Source organism: Neoarius graeffei, chromosome 10 (assembly GCF_027579695.1).
Source record: "Neoarius graeffei isolate fNeoGra1 chromosome 10, fNeoGra1.pri, whole genome shotgun sequence".
NCBI lineage: Eukaryota > Metazoa > Chordata > Actinopteri > Siluriformes > Ariidae > Neoarius > Neoarius graeffei.
The window spans coordinates 26671879-26687532 of NC_083578.1; the positions used below are offsets into that span (position 1 = coordinate 26671879).

General features: G+C 40.7%; 1 protein-coding gene across 1 annotated transcript in view; it reads right to left on the reverse strand.

Moving 5' to 3' along the window:
* LOC132892994 (transketolase-like) overlaps positions 1-15654 on the reverse strand; it is a 43544-nt gene that overhangs the window by 3630 nt on the left and 24260 nt on the right. Inside the window, exons 9-13 of the mRNA XM_060931651.1 lie at positions 13359-13515; positions 8618-8748; positions 7894-7977; positions 5660-5753; positions 2168-2290 (exon numbers count right to left, since the gene is read on the reverse strand). Coding sequence (XP_060787634.1) covers positions 2168-2290; positions 5660-5753; positions 7894-7977; positions 8618-8748; positions 13359-13515 — 589 coding nt within the window. The remainder of the gene's footprint in view (positions 1-2167; positions 2291-5659; positions 5754-7893; positions 7978-8617; positions 8749-13358; positions 13516-15654) is intronic.

Here is a 15654-nt window from a genome sequence, read left to right on the forward strand (position 1 = left end):
AAACCAACAGACCCAACATTCATGATATGCATGCTCCTGAGTCTGTGTAATCGAATAATTAAGTGAAAGGGACGTGTTCAAAATAATAGCAGTGTGGAGTTTAATTAGTGAGGTCATTCATTCTGTGAAAAAACAGGTGTCAGTCAGGTGGCCCTAATTTAAGGATGAAGCCAGCACATGTTGTACATCCATTTCTCTCTGAAAACCTGAGAAACATGGGTCGTTCCAGACATTGTTCAGAAGAACAGCGTGCTTTGATTAAAACGTTGATTGGAGAGGGGAAAACGTATACTGTAAAGAAGTGCAGAAAATGATGGGCTGCTCGGCTAAAATGATCTCCAGTGCTTTAAAATGGACAGGAAAGCCAGAGAGACGTGAAAGAAAACAGAAGACTACCATTCGAATGGATCGAAGAATAGCCAGAATGGCAAAGACTCAGCCAATGATCAGCTCCAGGGTGATCAAAGACGGTCTGAAGTTACCTGTGAGTACTGTGACAATTAGAAGACGCCTGTGTGAAGCTAATCTATCGGCAAGAAGCTCCCGCAAAGTTCCACTGTTAAATAAAAGACGTGCTGAAGAGGATACAATTTGCCAAAGAACACATTCACTGGCCTAAAGAGAAATGGAAAAACATTTTGTGGACTGATGAAAGTAAAATTGTTCTTTTTGGGTCCAAGGGCCGCAGACAGTTTTTCAGACGACCCCCAGACAGTGAATTCAAGCCACAGTACGCTCTGAAGACAGTGAAGCATGGTGGTGCAAGCATCATGATATGGGAATGTTTCTCTTACTATGGTGTTGGGCCCATTTATCGCATACCAGGGATCATGGATCAGTTTGCATATGGGCAATTCCATGTAAATGTCAACCTCACCATGCAAAAATAAAGCAACATGTAATACATCAAAACCACTCCCAGAGATATCACCTAGGCCTGTATTTTACAGATGTGAATAAGTTGAACCAATTTGTAACCAACCTAATGTGTCACTGTCAGTCTCTTTCTTTCTTATAATGTAAAACCCAAGCTAAAATCAACTTTGATCATGTACAATTCTATATTATTGCCACAAGCCACAGAAATGTATGCTAAAATCCACAAAACAGCAAAACAATAGCCATCCTAAATATTATTTAAGAACTTTGATAGTTTTAGCTGATATTTAGAGAGTTTCTCAAAGGGTTATGGTGGTTAAATTGCTGATTTTCTAAACATATGCCATGTCTATTTCAGACGCGTCACATCCATAACGGAATTTCGTCACATCCATAACGCTGACTTTTGAAATGCCCTTGAAATGGGTGTTTCAACAAGACAACGACCCCAAACACACCAGTAAGCGAGCAGCATCAGGGTTCAAGACCAACAAAATGAAAGTTATGGAGTGGCCAGCCCAATCCCCGGACCTTAATCCGATAGAAAACTTGTGGGGTGACATCAAAAATGCTGTTTCTGAGGCAAAACCAAGAAATGCAGAGGAATTGTGGAATGTTGTCAAATCATCCTGGGCTGGAATACCTGCTCACAGGTGCCAGAAGTTCTCAGAAACCGTGGTTATACAACTAAATATGAGTTTAGTGATTCACAGGAATACTAAATCCTTAAGATTTTTTCAGTTTATACAGTAAATATTTGGAGTTTGTAATGAAAAATGCAGACACTGCTATTTTTGTGAACAGCCCAATGTTCATTTTTCTTCATGTTTTGATGTAGAATATAATGTGCAGTGTTCCCAATGCATGGAAATAAAAACTATTATAAGGATTTTGAGCTTTACTCACGTTTTTAAACACACTGCTATTATTTTGAACACAACTGTATCAAAAACACCCCAATGGCCAAAATATATTTACATGTTAATTATTTATGAGGCAGCCAAGCCACAGTCTACCCTTCCCTTCTCTCACTCTCTGCTCTTCTTCACTATTCACACTTGTCCTCACATACCCATGAAAATTCAAACTCGTGTTCCGCATGCATTCGCAAACACACACACAAAAAAAACCTCCTAAAGTCTCATCCAATCTCATGCATCCAGTAACGACACGTTTTTCTGTAGCAACCGAATAACTCATACAAGTTGTCGAATAATATGTAAGAAGATTAACAGTATTCTGAGAGTTTAAGGGGTCAAGGTCTCTATTAACGTTTTATAACACTCACCTTCGTAGTAGTGGTCCTCTACAGTGATGATGCGACCCCCTGTGGCCCGGGCATTTTCAATAATTGTCTTCGAGTCCAGAGGTTTAATAGTGAATAAGTCAATCACTCGAATGTTGATGTCCTCTGAGAAGAAAATAATAAGAAGAATACTGTTAACAATAATAGATTGCAAAGCTTGAAAATTCATACATTTGCGCATTCATCTTCAGTAAGCACTTTATCCTGGTCAGGGATACTGGATATGGAGTGTATCCCAGGAACACTCGGCAAGGAGGCAGGAATACACCCTGAATAGGATGCCAGTTTATCACAGGGACCAAAATCTCCAATAATATTACACAATCAATACACACTGTTTTAAGTAATGACATTTTGGGTAATGACACTGATGATGGATGCCATTATTGGGGTCACAACACGAGGAGGTGGAGTTTATAGCCATTTCAGACTTAAGTCCCAAACACATACATGCATTCTGGATTATTTTCTGAATTATTATCCATCCATCCATTATCTGTAGCCGCTTATCCTGTTCTACAGGGTCGCAGGCAAGCTGGAGCCTATCCCAGCAGACTACGGGCGGGATAGAACATGCAAACTCCGCACAGAAAGGCCCTCGCCGGCCGCTGGGCTTGAACCCAGAACCTTCTTGCTGTGAGGCGACAGTGCTAACCACTACACCACCGTGCTACCCTATTATTATTAATTTTTACATAATTACAGTCTGCAAGATTCTAAATAGCTTCTGTGGACTCAAGACCATCAGTCAACTGAATGACTATCGGTCATGTTCTCATTTTCTAAAGCAAAATTTGTATGTACATAAATGTAGTATTATTGGTGAAAATAGCTGATGTCATCCACTGCGTTTTCTCTACTGTGATCTTCTGTGTGAAAAACTATTTAAAAGCCCTATTCCACATATTCCAACGACCTGTCCAAAAAAAATCACTTAAGTGATTTTGCAGGCTGATCCTGCTTCTTACATTATACTGCTACTTACTAGCCTGCATATTAAACACTTCCCAGGTCAGAAGAGCACGATGCTGCAGGCTTATTAAGGGGCTATCAGAATGGTAGCTACAGGTACAGTGGTGCTTGAAAGTTTCTGAACCTTTTAGAATTTTCTATATTTCTGCATAAATATGGCCTAAAACAGCATCAGATTTTCAGCACAAGTCCTAAAAGTAGATAAAGAGAACCCAGTTAAACAAATGAGACAAAAATATGATACTTGGTCATTTATTTATTGAGGAAAATAATCCAATATTACATGTCTGTGAGTGGCAAAAGTATGTGAACCTTTGCTTTCAGTATCTGGTGTGACCCCCTTGTGCAGCAATAACTGCAACTAAACGTTTGCGGTAACTGTTGATCAGTCCTGCACACCAGCTTGGAGGAATTTTAGCCCGTTCCTCCGTACAGAACAGCTTCAACTCTGGGATGTTGGTGGGTTTCGTCGCATGAACTGCTCGCTTCAGGTCCTTCCACAACGTTTCAATTGGATTAAGGTCAGGACTTTGACTTGGCCATTCCAAAACATTAACTTTATTCTTCTTTAACCATTCTTTGGTAGAACGACTTGTGTGCTTAGGGTCGCTGTCTTGCTGCATGACCCACCTTCTCTTGAGATTCAGTTCATGGACAGATGTCCTGACATTTTCCTTTAGAATTCACTGGTATAATTCAGAATTCACTGTTCCATCAGTGATGGCAAGATGTCCTGGCCCAGATGCAGCAAAACAGACGCAAACCATGATACTACCACCACCATGTTTCACAGATGGGATAAGGTCCTTATGCTGGAATGCAGTGTTTTCCTTTCTCCAAACATAATGCTTCTCATTTAAACCAAAAAGTTCTATTTTGGTCTCATCCGTCCACAAAACATTTTTCCAATAGCCTTCTGGCTTGTCCACGTGATCTTTAGCAAACTGCAGATGAGCAGCTATGTTCTTTTTGGAGAGCAGTGGCTTTCTCCTTGCAACCCTGCCATGCACATCATTGTTGTTCAGTGTTCTCCTGATGGTGGACTCATGAACATTAGCCAATGTGAGAGAGGCCTTCAGTTGCTTAGAAGTTACCCTGGGGTCCTTTGTGACCTCACTGACTATTACACACCTTGCTCTTGGAGTGATCTTTGTTGGTCGCCCACTCCTGGGGAGGGTAACAATGGTCTTGATTTTCCTCCATTTGTACACAATCTGTCTGACTGTGGATTGGTGGAGTCCAAACTCTTTAGAGATGGTTTTGTAACCTTTTCCAGCCTGATGAGCATCAACAACGCTTTTTCTGAGGTCCTCAGAAATCTCCTTTGTTCGTGCCATGATACACTTCCACAAATGTGTGTTGTGAAGATCAGACTTTGATAGATCCCTGTTCTTTAAATAAAACAGGGTGCCCACTCACACCTGATTGTCATCCCATTGATTGAAAACACCTGACTCTAATTTCACCTTCAAATTAGCTGCTAATCCTAGAGGTTCACATACTTTTGCCACTCACAGATATGTAATATTGGATCATTTTCCTCAATAAATAAATGACCAAGTATAATATTTTTGTCTCATTTGTTTAACTGGGTTCTCTTTATCTACTTTTAGGACTTGTGTGAAAATCTGATGGTGTTTTAGGTCATATTTATGCAGAAATATAGAAAATTCTAAAGGGTTCACAAACTTTCAAGCACCACTGTACAGACACTTTATATTCAGATACAGTATAATATGCGGTTTCTAGAAATAAAATCAGTGTGCTGTTGTAACACTGAGGTAATCATCTAATGTTAAATGCTGCCAAATAATCATAAATGATCTAATAATGTTCTCTATATTCAAAGCACTAATACACATTTTAAAAAATAAAATAAAAATAGGGCCATGTATGATGCAAACGGCAGCGTTTATAGGGAAAACAACCCTGTGGAAACCGGCTCATCTCATGTTAATGGAATTACCACTCAGAAGTGATGAGTTTATCAGCCACAACCCTGAGGAGATGTGTAAAAATTTAGAAAATACCTCATTCAGGATATAAGCTGAGAAACGTTTCTTATTAATTTACTGTTATTAAGACCTACTTGGTTTAAAAATCGCAATGAAATACACCCTTGTTATTTATAATTTAGCATACTGAACATTACCCTTCTGCCAAAACGTTACATTTTACGCCAACACGTCCATGCTGATAACCGAATAAGTTTTCAGTAGCAGTGAACAAACCTTTTGTTATAACCCTCACATTCCCTTCCCTTAATATTGACATCACTCTAGAACATACGGATGCCATCGCAGTGAGCACAACACCAAAGTGATGGCTTTGGGTAAAGGACCTGTGTTCCACACGCTCACTGAGTTTCCTGCTCATACAACTGTAGTATCTGCTGTAGAATATAACTGTAATTCCTCTTGATATAGCTAAAGAGTACCAGTCTGGTGCATTCGAGTATTTAAAGGTGCTATATTTATTTGGCTCCTTTTCTGCCTGCTGTACCTTTTTTCAGCTGCTCAGCTGCATCAAGAGCCTCATGCAGAGTGACAGCAGCTCCAATCACAGTAACCTGGTCGTTGCTGGTCTTGTACACAACCTGCATGTAAACACCACATTTCATAGCTCTTATTCATCATCACCAAGACAAATCTTTACTCTATTAACGTCTGTTACACAGTGTTAGTGTCTACTATATTCTGTATATGTAGGATGGAACCAGATAATGAATACATTATTTGGATTGAACAGATAATGTGTTCGAAACATATACAAATGCTGATAGGAGGTGCACTGTGGGTTTTTTTTTCTTTTAGCATATATCTCTAGTTTAGACCAGTCATGAGCTGGAGCTGAGACTGAGGAACTCTCAGAGTCAGTGTTTGCTCCAGTGTTTCCAGAGGCACAGTGGTAGGTTTCATATTTTTTATCTCATCTCATCTCATCTGTAGCCGCTTTATCCTGTTCTACAGGGTCGCAGGCAAGCTGGAGCCTATCCCAGCTGACTACGGGCGAAAGGCGGGGTACACCCTGGACAAGTCGCCAGGTCATCACAGGGCTGACACATAGACACAGACAACCATTCACACTCACATTCACACCTACGGTCAATTTAGAGTCACCAGTTAACCTAACCTGCAAGTCTTTGGACTGTGGGGGAAACCGGAGCACCCAGAGGAAACCCACGCGGACACGGGGAGAACATGCAAACTCCGCACAGCAAGGCCCTCGCCGGCCACGGGGCTCGAACCCGGACCTTCTTGCTGTGAGGCGACAGCGCTAACCACTACACCACCGTGCCACCCCATATTTTATTTATATATATATATATATATATATATATATATATATATATATATATATATATGTGCTGTCAAGCGATTAAAATATTTAATCGCGATTAATGTCGCGACTGTCATAGTTAACTCGTGATTAATCGCAATTTAATTGCACATTTTTGTCACATGAAAAACCATTGTAATTCTCTTATCAGCATAAAAAAGTGAATGGGCTTGCTTTGTACCAATGTTTTTTTTTTATTGCAGAGCATAACACGTCTTGTCGCAGCCACTGCAAAGTCGGGCTGGAGCCGCCGATGGGAAAACGAAACCTAAGCCGAGCACCGTGGCTCTTCGTCCTGAGGCGCGGGGCTAGCGCGCCCTGCCCACGCTGGTTCTTTGGGGGGAGGGCAGAGGACTCTGGCTGTGCGGGGCGTGGCATTACAGTCTAGCTGCTATCGTTTTTCTAAGCAAAGTCTCTGTTCCAAGTTCCTGGCAGTTTCAAAAGCTTATGAAAAACCTACATCATGTCACAGAGTGTTAATCTCGCGATAAAAAAATTATCGCCGTTAAAATTGAGTCAAGTTAACGCGATAATAACGTGACATTTTTGACAGCACTAATATATTATATATATATATATATATATATATATATATATATATATATATAAAAATAAAATCTGGTCCAGGCCAATCACACTTCAGGTGCAAGTCTGAATACAGATGCAGATGGCGTCACCGACTTACACCAATACTGCAAATGTAGAAAAACATTTTAAAAATTATACACTATTTCCATGGATATTCAGCTAATCTAAGATAAATCTTACTCATGTGCTAAACATGGAATAACAGAAATTATTCTATCCACATTCACTGAATATGAGCAATTGCACGCTCTGATTGGCTAATCTACTACTAGGCTATCAGCTCAAGTAGGGAAAAACAAAATGGCGGCGCGTGCTGCTGAACCAACTGAGGACGAAATAAAATCTCTACTTGAAAACAAAACCCAAAAAAAATACAAAAAAAAGGTAATAAAATATGGAATGAAAGTATTTGATGGTAAGAACGTAACCTTTTTTATTTTTCAAGAATTATTATAGCATTTTTTACAAATTGCTAGTCATTTTACCAGTTTGTTTACATTCTAAGCGGAAATGATTTTGTCAGACGTTTTGCATAAAGTTTTTATTGATCAAATTTACGCAAAAAGAAAAGAAAAAAAAACCCAACCATGCTCTGTTTCTTAAAATCCAGTGAATGCTACGCGCCTCATCGGCTATCAGCTCATGTACGCCTCGATTTCATGGAATAACTGTTAAATAGTATAGTATCGGAAGAATGGAAATGTTGTGCCTGTTATAGTCGTGTGTGTACTTGACTGGCTGCTGAAATAAACATTTACTGTAACTGTAAGTTCACTGACTCATCGAGGACAAAATTTTTAGTACCACACCTTCGCCTGGCCTACACGGAACTCTTCATTGCTGTTGTAGATTACAGGATTTTCGGGGCGACTGGTTCGGATGAAGCAAATACCCTACAAAAAGAGAGCATACAACCTCACATGAGCACAACCTCTTTGCAGACTATCAGGAGAATTAAATTTCAAGTGTGTTCAGTGAAACCAGGTCTGGAAACTAAGCTTCAAGTTCACTAGCCACCCTGACGGACTGTTTTCTAAATTTAGGAGGCAAGATCAAGGATTTGCCACAGAATCACTAAGGGAAAATGTAACTATATGCCATGTTAAAAATACAAAACAAATTAATTAAATCACTCATTTATTCTGTTTCAGTGGAACAAACAGACTGTTCATTCCTTTTTTATTCAAGCACCCCCCCTCATTCTTTCTTATTGCACTCTTTTCAATGGATGCTGCCAGCTCACACCAGCATTAATGTTTCCACATTTGGCCTAACTAAGCTTCTGCAAGGTGGCAATCAATAATAAATGAACCATGACGAAAGTGATCAAGGCTTGTGAACAACTTGTACATAAACACACACAACAAGTGTTTTTCTCCCCTCTCAACAGTAATAGCTTTTTTATCATCAGAAATGTACTGATGATTATCAATCATCAGTTGCCTGCCAGTCGCGTATTTTAATAGGTGTTAATTTCAAGCCCTCTGTTAAAGATATTTAACATATTCTGGCTTGCGAGAGAATTATGAGAACCTTCGTGTTAGCAGCCAGCTCCACTGCCTTCTCAGTGGATACGCCATCACTCGGGTAGAACACAGTGGCAGTGGGAATGGCTCTGAACATAGCCAAGTCTTCCAGCGCCATCTGAGAGGGACCATCCTCTCCTGAAATATCAACCCACACACACACGAGCAAGGAATTAAACACAAAGGTCAACATTATTACCATCATAATTATTTTTTATTATGAGCTTAACTATTCCTTTAAAGCCCATTTCTTGACATAAAATATTCTTGTTTGTGCGACACAATGATGAAGCACCATCTCACATAGTCCTGAGCGAGTGGTTAAGATGACGCACAAAGTTACCGGTAACTTAGCAGTGAAGGTTCTGTGCTAGCTACCAGAAGGTTGAGAGTTCAAATCCCACTGTTGTGGTCTTGAGCAAGATTCTAAAGCTGTGTGTGATTGCACTGGAGTCTGTCTCACTTATTAGTCCCTTTGGGGGAAAAAAAAAGAACTGGCTGCTGAATGAAGATATCTTATCAGTATTATTTGTGTGCAGTAAGTGTTCAGGATCACAGTGTCAGTCTGATGAAATGTCCTTTTCTCGGCTTTAGTGGTGATATGGTTTTTAAATGCAGAAATGAAATTTTATACACGTTAACTTCAAAAGAAAAACATTATAGATAAAAATTTGACACATTTTCTACTGAGTAGAAGAGCTCATCGTGGAAGACCATTTTGCGATTTATAAACAGGTGGTACATAATACTGTATGTCAGTTTTTCTACACTGATATAGTGATCGATTTACACTACGTTCACACTGCAAGGCTTAAGGCTCAATTCCGATTTTTTTGTGAAATCCGATTTTTTTGTGAGGTCGTTCACATTAACAAATATATGCGACTTGTATGCGATCCTCAGTATGAACGAAAAGCGACCTAAAAGTGTTCCGCATGCGCATTGCAGGATACGATGACGTCACACGCAGTGAGCATGGCCAGTGTTTACGGAAGTAACCTAAAGTTTCCTGTGTATGACAGTAGCCAGCATGGAGTACCTGGCGATGATGCAGTTGTTGTTGCGACGGAGCCAGAACATGCACAATAGCCTGATGTTAAGGAGGAGGTTGAGAAGGAAGAGGGCAAGGGTTTTGGCTCAGGCGTTCTGCGGGGTAGTGACTGCAACCTCCGTTCAAAGGAACATCAAAGCCATGTTGTTGTAACTTTTTTTGAGAGACCCGCCGCCTACTTCAGCGCAGAATAGTGACGTTTGTGGCTTGTTGATGACGTGTAAGTCGGATGAATGCGACCTGGCGGTTCAGACTGAAGTCGCATATGAAAAGATCGGATAGGAATCGGAATTAGGACCACATATCCAAACGGGGGCGGCACGGTGGTGTAGTGGTTAGCGCTGTCGCCTCACAGCAAGAAGGTCCTGGGTTCGAGCCCCGGGGCCGGCAAGGGCCTTTCTGTGTGGAGTTTGCATGTTCTCCCCGTGTCCGCGTGGGTTTCCTCCGGGTGCTCCGGTTTCCCCCACAGTCCAAAGACATGCAGGTTAGGTTAACTGGTGACTCTAAATTGACCGTAGGTGTGAATGTGAGTGTGAATGGTTGTCTGTGTCTATGTGTCAGCCCTGTGATGACCTGGCGACTTGTCCAGGGTGTACCCCGCCTTTTGCCCGTAGTCAGCTGGGATAGGCTCCAGCTCGCCTGCGACCCTGTAGAAGGATAAAGCGGCTAGAGATAATGAGATGAGATGAGATATCCAAACGGCCTGGGTCGGATTTGAAAAAATCGGATCTGTGTCGTTCATATTGTCAATAAAAGATCGGATACAGGTCACATATGGGCGAAAAAATCGGATTTGAGTCACTTCAGCCTGCAGTGTGAACGTAGTGATAGTCTGCACTGTGGTGTTGAGATGTGGCGAAACGGCCAGCAACGCGTTAACTTTTTGAGCAGTGCTAGTGTTAGGAAGGTTTAAAGTGCTGGAGCAAATACTTGTTTGTATTACCACAAGACGAATTTCTCTCTCTCTTAGCACAAGCAACAAATACTGATGCCATAGCGGATTGCAAGCATGGTGAAAGGAGAAAGAGGAAGATGTGTGGAAACTAACCAGAAGGAAGTGAACAAGAAAAGAAGAACTGTCACAAGAGAAAATATTTACTGCCTAGTTTCATTACAATGGCAAATAAAATACAAACTTTACTAAACAATGGAGCATTTCACAGAACTTGCGTTCTGCAAAGTGACCCATAAATGCTGCTCATTCAAGGTCAGGGTTGAAGTAGTACATCAAGGGTGTTTCTGGGATTGAACTGCACGGAGATTATTACTGTAGAAGGCTACATATTTCGAAATGGACATGCCTACTTATTAATGTTCCTCTTAGTAAATACACATATAAGAAAGCAAGGAGTTCAGCACTTTATACCACAGCATGGCTGAAGCCTCAAATGGGTCAAAAAGTGTTGATTAATTTTCTATAACAACACCTCTGACAGTAGTGGTGTTGTAGTGGCTGTAAGTCTAATCACAGGTTTATATTAACGCACTCACTCATTCTTGTATGCATCATTACCTCGCCCGCGACGGAGTAAGCGAGGCGAGGTATTGTAATCAGTAATCGGGTCAAGGTCACCAGAAAGGTCAACCTTTCGGTCAAAATAACATTTATAACTCAAAAACGGTTACCGATAGACAAATGTTTACTATTATGAGCATATAGGAACTCCCATATGGCCTTTCATTTGGCACCATGATCTACAGTAAGGTCACGGGTTTTCAGAGGGCTGTAACTCGAAAACGGTTGATGGTAGACAGATATTTACCATTATCGACTTATAGGAAGTGCCATATGGGCTTTCATTTGGCACCATGACCTTTGACCTTGAATGACTCTGAAATGCCAAACTCAAGGTCATGGATTTTCATAGGACTTTAACCCGACAGCTGACGACTGAAAAATACTACCATCATCAACATACAGGTATAAAATAAGTGCTGCCGGGTGAGGTTTGCTTTGCCTGGCAACACTTGTTTCTACAGTAACTCATTCGCAGCAATCTGTATGGCTGCAGCTCTACAATAATCTGACTTCTTTTAATCCATTTATATTATTTTATAACAAAGAAAAAACATGTCATCATTGACATGGGGAAGTGTTCTGTAAAAAGCCTCATTTATTTAACAAAACTCTGAGTTTTCCTTCATAGGAAAGTCTTCAGAACGGAGGACGTTGCGTCTTCTGGTTTCTCGATAACGTGACAAGCCGCTTTTATTTGTCTTATTACTTCAAGAGAGAGGAAAAAAAAAGAGGCTGGAAAGCGAACGAAAGTTTACAGTTGCTATTATGCAAGTGAGCGCAGGAATAAACTTGTTTCCTGGATGTTCCACAACATTAAATGTAATTATAAAATGATAAACAAGCGTGTGTCATTCTGTAATTACTAAAGTATGGAATGACTGGCAAATCGCTGTGGTATGAGAACAAAACAAACACTTTGTGACATACTGTTATATGAAAGTAATCAGGTGGTAAGAGTAACTCTGCTTTGTGTCAGGTTGCATCACAGCACCCTGTCACTGATTAGTTTCCTATAACCACCCACATTTAAGTGTTTTATTACAACCCCGATTCCAAAAAAAGTTGGGACAAAGTACAAATTGTAAATAAAAACGGCCCTTAGACGGCACTGCATCACATACAGGCATGCTTCTGTATTGGAAATCACAAAATGGGCTCAGGAATATTTCCAGAGAACATTATCTGTGAACACAATTCACCGTGCCATCCGCCGTTGCCAGCTAAAACTCTATAGTTCAAAGAAGAAGCCGTATCTAAACATGATCCAGAAGCGCAGACGTCTTCTCTGGGCCAAGGCTCATTTAAAATGGACCGTGGCAAAGTGGAAAACTGTTCTGTGGTCAGACGAATCAAAATGTGAAGTTCTTTATGGAAATCAGGGACGCCGTGTCATTCGGACTAAACAGGAGAAGGACGACCCAAGTTGTTATCAGCGCTCAGTTCAGAAGCCTGCATCTCTGATGGTATGGGGTTGCATTAGTGCGTGTGGCATGGGCAGCTTACACATCTGGAAAGACACCATCAATGCTGAAAGGTATATCCAGGTTCTAGAGCAGCATATGCTCCCATCCAGACGACGTCTCTTTCAGGGAAGACCTTGCATTTTCCAACATGACAATGCCAAACCACATACTGCATCAATTACAGCATCATGGCTGCGTAGAAGAAGGGTCCGGGTACTGAACTGGCCAGCCTGCAGTCCAGATCTTTCACCCATAGAAAACATTTGGTGCATCGTAAAACGGAAGATACGACAAAAAAGACCTAAGACAGTTGAGCAACTAGAATCCTACATTAGACAAGAATGGGTTAGCATTCCTATCCCTAAACTTGAGCAACTTGTCTCCTCAGTCCCCAGACGTTTACAGACTGTTGTAAAGAGAAAAGGGGATGTCTCACAGTGGGAAACATGGCCTTGTCCCAACTTTTTTGAGATGTGTTGCTGTCATGAAATTTAAAATCACCTAATTTTTCTCTTTAAATGATACATTTTCTCAGTTTAAGCATTTGATATGTCATCTATGTTCTATTCTGAATAAAATATGGAATTTTGAAACTTCCACATCATTGCATACCATTTTTATTTACAATTTGTACTTTGTCCCAACTTTTTTGGAATCGGGGTTGTACTTGCATAGTTCACAATAAGGTAAAGTTCAGGGGTCAGCGAACACTAACCAATGGAAACGCCACAGTGTGAGCCACAGAGGTTGATGTTGCTCTCTGAGATGGCAGCCATGCGCAGCTGGTCATAGGCTCGGGTGAAGAACGTGGCAAACGTGGAGGCAAAAACAACGTTGCGGTCACGAGCTGCACAGCCCACGGCTACACTCACCTGAAGGGCGATAAATAAATAAATAAATAAATAAACCCAACATTACTCAGAGCAGTTTATTTCATACAGCCAAACAGCCAGATCTCCAGGTTTCACTGCACATCCTATTCAAACTACACTGGTTTAATAATGAGAAATTAAACGAGAACTATATAAATCCAGAGCTGATTGGATGTCAGTGGCCTCAGTTAATGCAGGACACTTCTACATCTAATGCAGCAAGCTTTATCTTACTGTTGCCTTGAGAAATGTCCAAAACTTAAACATGCGCAAATACTCTACAGTGGTTGAAAAAAAAAACCTGTGTAGTAATAATTCAGCAATACTGCCACTTCCTTTACAAAACTTTCCTCTTCTATGGCTCCACAGCAGCTACCGGTTTTTAACAGCTTACTGTAAAGACTGTGGCAATGAGGCACACATGCAATGCCATATTGAACATGCTGAAGACACTTTAATGTTTAACCTCTGCAGGACCACACTTCCACTCCTCTTATAATAAAATACATTTTTTCACAGATTTTGCTAAAAGAACTTAAGACGTTGATAGGATGACCATGATAATCAGTTGCGACCCACAGTTGTGCACCGTACATGCCCAAGAGACTTAAATAGAGCTCATTAAGGCCCACTTTACACGGGGACGGTCTGAAACAAAAACGCAAAAGTCCGTTTTCGTTCTCACTTTTTTCTGCGTCTACACGACCGTTTTCAAGGAGGAAATCTGCGTCTATACGGTGACGCATAAATGTGTGGAATTCAATTGGACGTGCATGCCAGGCGGCTAGGTGGTGCTGTGAAAGACCTCCGCTATGTCTGCACGCATGCGCAACGTCTTCCGTCTTGTCTGATCTGCACATCTGCGCCGCGAAAACTTTGACTACTCTGACTATGGTAAGTAAGAAAGTAAGTAAAAAAGTAAGAGCATGCTATACCCGCCTCTGTTCATTAACGGTATATGTGCAGATTCGGTATAGATGTTCGAAGGACTCCTGGACGTTTATTAAAGCTGCCAGAGCAGCCTGAAGGTCCGTTGGATCGATGTAATGAGACATGCTCTTACTTTTTTACTTACTTTCTTACTTCCCGGGCTGGCATGTACAGTATATGACATATGTATGACGTAAACGCGTACCCGACGTGAGCAGATCCGAGCAGGGTTTCGCGTATTGGGTAGTTTAGACGGATATGCAACGGGGGCTGTTTTTAACTTATCCACTCTGGAAGGCGTTTTCAATTTTTTCCGTTTTTCAGCCTCGGAAACGCCGTCCCCGTGTAGACGAAAGGCACTTCCGGTAAAATATTTAGTCGTTTTTACCCGACAGCGTCCTCGTGTAAACGAGCCCTAAATGTGCTAATGACTGTTAGACATTCTTGATCTGAATTTTTGTTTAAGTGTGATTCATTTAGCACATCTCACAAATCATCAAAAAAAGAATAATAATTTTACACTTCTTAAATTTCATTGTAAAGGAATCCAGCAAAATGTTTACTGTTACTGAATTTAATCTGGCATCTGTACTTTACTCGAGTTTGTCTTTCACCTAAAATTTTCATCTTTTACTTACATTTCAAAAGAAACATTTCTACCTTCGACTAGGGCTGGGTGCCATGAGACTATAATATACACTACCGTTCAAAAGTTTGGGGTCACTTTGAAATGTCCTTATTTTTGAAAGAAAAGCACTGTTCTTTTCAATGAAGATCACTTTAAACTAATCAGAAATCCACTCTATACATTGCTAATGTGGTAAATGACTATTCTAGCTGCAAATGTCTGGTTTTTGGTGCAATAGGTGTATAGAGGCCCATTTCCAGCAACTCTCACTCCAGTGTTCTAATGGTACAATGTGTTTGCTCATTGCCTCAGAAGGCTAATGGATGATTAGAAAACCCTTGTACAATCATGTTAGCACAGCTGAAAACAGTTGAGCTCTTTAGAGAAGCTATAAAACTGACCTTCCTTTGAGCAGATTGAGTTTCTGGAGCATCACATTTGTGGGGTCGATTAAATGCTCAAAATGGCCAGAAAAATGTCTTGACTATATTTTCTATTCATTTTACAACTTATGGTGGGAAATCAAAGTGTGACTTTTCACGGAAAACACAAAATTGTCTGGGTGACCCCAAACTTTTGAA